This window comes from Palaemon carinicauda, chromosome 37 (genome assembly GCF_036898095.1).
Source record: "Palaemon carinicauda isolate YSFRI2023 chromosome 37, ASM3689809v2, whole genome shotgun sequence".
Taxonomy (NCBI): domain Eukaryota; kingdom Metazoa; phylum Arthropoda; class Malacostraca; order Decapoda; family Palaemonidae; genus Palaemon; species Palaemon carinicauda.
Window position 1 is genome coordinate 52,311,708 of NC_090761.1, and position 7,500 is coordinate 52,319,207.

At 36.5% G+C, this 7,500-nt stretch overlaps 1 protein-coding gene across 3 annotated transcripts in view; it reads right to left on the reverse strand.

Annotated features, from left to right (window-relative positions):
• The window catches only part of IA-2 (tyrosine phosphatase IA-2), a 117,219-nt gene that overhangs the window by 33,886 nt on the left and 75,833 nt on the right, over positions 1-7,500 (reverse strand). For all 3 annotated transcript variants that reach the window (XM_068361221.1, XM_068361220.1, XM_068361219.1), the window contains exon 2: positions 2,291-2,488. In XM_068361221.1, the coding sequence (XP_068217322.1) occupies positions 2,291-2,482 (192 nt within the window). In that variant the 5' untranslated portion in view covers positions 2,483-2,488. The remainder of the gene's footprint in view (positions 1-2,290; positions 2,489-7,500) is intronic.

The window sequence follows — 7,500 nt, forward strand, 5'->3', positions numbered from 1 at the left end:
TTCACTTTTGTCTAGGCTATAATCACGAGTGCGATGTAATTATTCCTCATAAGGGGGGAGGAAAAATGTCAGTGAGCCCCCGTCTATGGTAGCACTGGTTGTGTCCTAAGGTCAAATTTGAGAGACAGGGGACGGTGACGCGAGTATGCAAAGAGAGAAAGAGAGAAGAGGATGGATATTGCTGGAAAATGATAAAGACCGAGTCCCGTTTTTGTAAAACTAAAGTAATTTAATTGTATAGATCAGCACAACTCCATAGAATAAACACTTAAATCGAGACATTGGAAGTCCAGAACGATTCTTGTATTGGTGTGCTTTATTTTTTTAGAGACTGACAAAGATATATAGACGACGGACTGACAGGAAAAGAAGTGTTCTAAACAACATGACGTCCTACTGGGAAGTTACTGGTGTTTAGTCAGAAGCCCTGCCCACTGCAACAGCAATGGGTGATGGAATGGCCTGTTATATTCTTTATGCCTTGATTATAACGGAAAGGTAAACGAAAGGCAAAAACTTTAGCCCTGAGCAGAAAGGCTAGTTATAATAAGACTAACGACTGCAAAATTTAGTAAAGTAAAATTTCCTTGACGAGTCTGCCTTTTGTGATTAGATTTAATTATACTGGCGGCCTGCATTTCTCTGTCAGTTCCAAAATACCTGACTAGGCATTGTAATATTTATGGTATGTGATAAAAAAAAAAAAACGCAAAGTAATCAATATCAAGTTATGTCACCAAATTGCCATTCGTTTCTTGTACTGTATATATTGCATATTTTCTTGTATTATTGAGACATAAATATTGAGCTTCAATCAGAGATTCGGAAAAAGCAAGATAAAGAGAGATTTCGAATAATTCTGAATGTAACGGAAGGATATTAGCAGTAGTAGTTATATTCTCAAGGTTCGTGATTCGCTCCAAGCTTACAACCCATGAATCGACCTACTGGAAACTAGTGTCTGCTGGGAGTAAAGAAAAGTAGGTGAGACTAGTAACTTCATCTGAGAATATCGGAAGGTTATTCATATCTGTCTTGGTCATCCATGAAATAGGGCGTGCATTGGCAACATTACCTAATATCTACTTGCTGAAATACTTGGAAGGTAACACCTTCTAGCACCACTCCCTAAAGGAGGAAAATAGCATGAGAGAGAGAGAGAGAGAGAGAGAGAGGAGAGAGAGAGAGAGAGAGAGAGAGAGAGAGAGAGAGAGAGAATCATGCACATTCAAGCAAGGGAAGTCAGTCCCCAAACAGTGGAAGCTATGGCACAGAAAATATGGGACTCATACGGCTTGAAAACATGAAGTAAGAAAACTAAAAGGGATATTTTTATCTGAAATAACAAAACAGCCACAAAGGAAAACAGACTACAATTTTATTGAAAAAAAGAAAAAACCCAAATCTAATCTATAGTTATTTTGCCTCGTATATAGGGAAATCTGTGTTCAACAAAAATTCATGTATGCAGTAAGATAAAGTGAGATCAACAGACTGATTTTTCCCCCAAATAGTGTCACAATGACAAAAGTCATGAACAGAGTAAGGGGCACTGACTTGTTTCTGGATGTTAAATTTTTTTTAGCGACCAAGTTGCAGGCACAAATCTTCAGTCTTCATTATGAATCTTTGTATTGTATTAAAATTAGGGATTAAAATACAATATGATACCTGATAGAAATGTGGTCATTAAAAAAACACGGGAGTATCTTCGATTATGCATGTAAACTGGCGAGGAAAAGAAAATAAATTACTAGAATAATACCGAAAACGGGCTATTTCTTTCTATCAAGTTGCGACGCCTTTTTATGAATTACTTTTTTAGATTACTTTATTTACAAGGAAAAAAACTAGTCAATTTGTTGTTATTGTTGTTTCTGTTTACTGCACAGATGCTCGAGAGAGAGAGAGAGAGAGAGAGAGAGAGAGAGAGAGAGAGCCAAGTAAAAACAGCCTACAGAAACAAAATGATGTCATTTACTGGAAAGTTGAAAATAACATTGATTACCAATAGAAGAATTTGATTGGGAAGATTTTTTGTAAGCAGAGTTGTGTAAAGTAAGAGAAACTGAGAAGAATTATAAAAAACAAATGTCATAAAATAAAATACAAATTAGAAAATGAGAAAGTTTTTATCCAATGTTTAGAATTAACTTTATCGAGATTGAGTAATAAATAAAGAGAGGGGGAGAGCTTTTAAGCACATGCCACAAATTTCCTTTCAAGCGATAGATAGACGAGTAATAACAAGAATTTTTTTTATCTATGCAATAAAAATGATCTGGCGTACCGGTACCTGGTAGTCCTTGGAAGCTTCCGTGTCATGAGCCGTGAGGCCGAGTAACTTAGCCTTGGACTTGGCGTTCTTCCTCAAGAAAAACAAAACTGACGCCACCACCAGAAGGGCAGCCATGACGCCACACACAATAGCCGCAGCAGCCATGATGTGCTTCTTGTTGGAGCTGTACTCAAGAGCCAACATACTGGTCTGGAAAGAAAGAATGAAAAAAACAGGTAAAATCAGCACATAAGGTTTTAAGACCACAACAGCAAACAATTTAATTCTGGGATTTTTATGAGTAATCTATATAATTTTTGCGTTATATTATATTGTCTTTATATATATATATATATATATATATATATATATATTATATATATATATATTATATATATATATCATCTCCTCCTACGCCTATTGACGCAAAGGGCCTCGGTTAGATTTCGCCAGTCGTCTCTGTCTTGGGGTTATAATTCAATACTTCTCCATTCATCATCTCCTACTTCGCGCTTTATAGTCCTATGCCATGTAGGCCTGGGTCTTCCAATTCTTCTAGTGCCTTGTATTATATAATATATATATATATATATATATATATATATATATATATATATATATATATATATTAGAGTGTATATATATAGTGTGTATATATATATATATATATGTGTGTGTGTGTGCGTTTGTGTGTGTGTGCGTGTGTGTGTGTAATATAAAAAAAGTCACAATAAAGGAAGCTAAAAGAGAGCTAATAGGAGTGAATATATACCCGGGAGAGTAAAGTGAGTATTTTCCAGTTGGGTTGAATGCGGTACCTGAATTGTGTGAAAGAGATTTACATATTACAGAATGTAATGATACAGGATTTGGTACTAGAGGTTTGAAGGTGTGATGTAATGATGAAAATATTTAGAATGGCTTAACTAGGGTACTTGAAGTATGTCTGGATGATGGAAAGATTCTGAGGGAGTAAGTGAGAAAAGTAACTGATCCTTTGCCGAGAAGAATATATGGATATCCGTATGGACATAATCAATTGAATAATATTATCACTAAAATACAACAATCGTTTCAAATTAATGAAGAAAATTTTCTTAACATATCTCAGAAAAGGGAACAGGTCGTTTGCACTCACAGTGGTCAATCGATTCGTTCATTAATTCATAACCCCATAATGTATTTCTAATGCCACCAAGTTTTGTTGATGGATTAGAATTGAAGAGCATTTCCCAACAACTTCCGTCTACTCATCTTCCACCGGCCACACCGCCCACCCGAAAAGCCATTTTTCATCACCTTCCCCTTTTTTATGGCAAAAGAAAAGCACCTCGATCTCTAACCGTCCCCACCATTACCGTCATAGGAGAGGGGAGGACGCGTCCATAGGTTGCCACCACCCATCAGCAAGTTACAAATCCCAATATAATCTCTTAGGGTGGCGGATGGTTGGATGATGGGACGGGTTTTGTAATGAGGGAAGGGGGGCAATTTTTTCCTCCAAAGATTGGTAATCACGATAATGTGACGAGAAGAAAAGCAGCAAGAGCAGACGCGGGAGCGACGACAGCATCTTCGGCATCAAATTGATTGTCACCATCCCGTCTTACTCATATCCTACTACCCCTCAGTTCCCTTCCTCAACCCCCTCCCTCCTCCTCCTCCTTCCCCTATGTCCCACTTACCCAGAGGGTTCAGGAACGTTATATGTAGGGTCTCTGAGCGGACATGTCGCAACATTCGTCCCGAATCTGTCGGAATTTCAAATGGAATGTCGTCCTTATGTTTTGGGAACGCTCTTCTTCTTGTAGTGCTTAGTTGTCCATTATTGGTAAACAGTAATTATTTTGTCAAGGACTACCTTAACCCCCCTCCGACCCCTCTTCAGAAAACTACATCCACTTTTGGCCCCTTACCTTCCTATTCTTATTCTCTCCCTGGGTCTTCCGAATGGTACAACAGCCTTAATGGGTCGTTTTCTCTCGAGGTAATATGGTTTTTCTTTCGGCTAAATTAATTATGAATCCCCTTGCGAATGCCTCTTTGACATCTTTTATTATTATTATCATTATTTTAGTGATTCTGCTTCAAATACATTATTGGAACACCCCTGCGCCTACAGCCTGCAGACGTCTTTTGAATCAATAAAAAGGAATGTCTTAAAAGTATTCAAAGGATGGAAACGCTGCTCAATTTTTTTTTCAGAAAAGACGATAATTACATCTACTAATCGTGCTATTTTCTTTTTTATCTTTTATTACACTGCTATTAATAGAGATAATGTTTGCTGCCTAATGAATGGATATTTTCTTAAATTTACTTTTATTATAATTTTTCTTGAAGCGAATAGTCTGCCGTAGGCGAAGCAAATAAACATTCCATTGTAACAAAAATATATTTCTCCCTGTAATTGTGTCATATGTATTTGCAAATGCATAGATACATGCGTGTTAGGAAGTTGCAGATATTCTGTCTTTCGGATGCCTAACGTAATTAATTCCTTTCTTGTTATCCTGGGTCCAAAACTTGCTTTTATAAATTCAACAGCCAATTAGTATACAGTCGTTAATGCGTGTTTCCTCGACATATGAATTCGTCATCTCTAACACTAACACAACTGATTTTCTCGACTTCCTTCCTAGTGTTCCCATGACAAATGCTTTACAAAACCTTCCTAGTGTATCTCAATTTTTTTCCCCCAAAAGACCAATTCACCACGCATCATGCTTTTCACCTATGCCAATTTTTAAAAATTATTCTTGGGATTGCTTCAAGAATGTTTGGAATCCCTTTTAATCGACATAATATGGTCCTTGAAAATAATATGCCAATTGCCTCACCTCATATCAACTGGTTGTCAATTTGGTGGCAAATTGTTACCCTACACGTCGCGTTTTCTGTTGCTAATACAAAATTGAGTACCATATAGCCCACAGAGAAGAAGCAGACTCCTTCCGGAAGATCAGCCCCAATGGAGAAACATCCAAGGTGCCCCTACGATGGAATATGGCAGTCTTTAGCCACTCCAAACTGTTAGCTTTGCTATGTGATTAGGCTGGAGGATCTTTTTACAAGTCGTGTCTATTTCAAATAATTATTTTCTATATTAAGACCCTTCGGAGACAGAAAATTTTCGTCAAATATAAGACATCCCTAAAGTTGAACTAATACCGTCCAAAATCTAACATTTTGTCAGTCATGAAATAATTATAATTTTTTTTTGAAAAATGAGGTTTGGCGGGGGGGGGGGGGGAATCAGCATTGCCAGTCATGAGGGTTACATTTTGGATTAAGATCGTAATCACGCTAACAGTAAGATAACAGAAAAAAAAAAACGAAACATTATCTCCTTTTCTGAGGAAAGTAATAATTTTACACTGCATGTGAGATTAAGGACTATGCTATTACTGTACCTAAATAATGAAAAGATATGCATATCAAAGGACACAAATTTAAACCTTCATGGCTGCAATTCTATGAATCACCTTACGCCTAATTAAAGGAAAAGAAGAAAAATATGAGTGAAGATGCTATAAAGCTGTTTTTCTTTTGCTATTCCACTTTGTTATTCATCGAAAAGACGGTAAAGAAAAGTTCATTTATCTGGAACACTTCTTTGAATTCGGATAATGTAATGTACATATATTTTAAACTATCATCTTTAGTTCCTGACATTATTAACCACAACAAAATTTTCTTAGTTTAGCTTGTTGGTTTTTATTTCTAATATTTAGATGTGTGTCTCCTGATAATAATAATAGTATGGACAGGTATGAAAATATGTATCTTCCGCATAGAGTAGAGTCATTAAGACACCTCATTGTAGGTATTATTTAAGGGTCTTAAAGGATTTCTTCCGCCCCTAGCTGCTCTTGATTTATATCCTACTAACGTTCCCACGCCTTCCTTTTTCCATCTTGCTGTCTAACCGCTTTAACTTTCACTTATGTGTATCTGTATGATGTTCCCAAGTTGGACTTGCGTACTGAATGACTTCACAGGCACCAGTGCCGGGCTATATAGCCCAATTTCATGAATCAAATTCATATTTAAGATCAAAGTTATCTTGCTTGAGGGTACTCTCGGGCACACTATTCTATCTTGTTTTTCCTCTTCTTGTCATTTTGAAGTTTTTATTCTCTTCTTATTTTCAAGTTTTATAGTTTTATATTGAAAGATTTATTTTAATATTATTGTTCTTTAACTTCTCTTGTAGTTTTCCTTATTTCCTTTCCTCAGTAGTCTATTTTCCATGTTGGAGCCCTTGTGCTTATGGCATCCTCCTTTTCCGAGTAGGGTTGTAGCTTAGCAAATAATAATAACAATAATAATAATAATAATAATAAAATATCTGAGTTAACTTTGCATTTCCATTAAGTTTAGAAGAGAGAGAGAGAGAGAGAGAGAGAGAGAGAGAGAGAGAGAGAGAGAGAGAGAGAGAGAGAGAGAGAGAGAGAGAGAGAGAGGAGATGAGAGAGAGCGAGAGAGAGATGAGAGCGAGCGAGAGAGAGAGAGAGAGAGAGAGAGAGTGAGAGGAGAGAGGAGAGGAGAGAGGAGAGAGAGACCGGTCTGGTCATTTTAATGATGGAAGAAAACAATATTCATGGATCTGACAACCCCGTGATGCGTTTCTTAAAGATCCTAATCTAAAAACGATAAGATTTTGACAATCATTCTTTTCCCTAAAAAGGAAACCTATTATTTTTAACAACGGTAATGGAGAGTCCTGTGTTTAGCATCGTGTTCTTTTCCTTTATATTCATTTTTTTTTCCATATGAATTCTTTAATAATGATGTCATTACGAAGATTAAATAAGTCTCCGTACGATCTTACAATGGGATGACCTTTGTAAGAGTCAAGATGTTGCCAGAAACTACCACAAGAGGAATCTTGGAAAACAGACTCTTTGAGTCTAAACGTCGAAGACATAGTGGACGGAGGTAATATTAGTGTTAATCGTAATGTGATTCATGATTAAAGCGTAATATAACCAATAAAATATTCAAGTCCAGCAAATTTCTTTTCCCACATAACATTTAAAATTAACCGATTGAGATTTCGTTCTAAGATAGTAAATCAGTGTATTTCCATATTTCTAGGTAGAATTTTGAGGAACTTATTGTACTGGCATCTCAATGAACATTCTAATTGGCCATGACCGATACACACAGATCATGCCATGATATGTCGTGTAATCTTCCTAACAAAAAATAGCAGACAG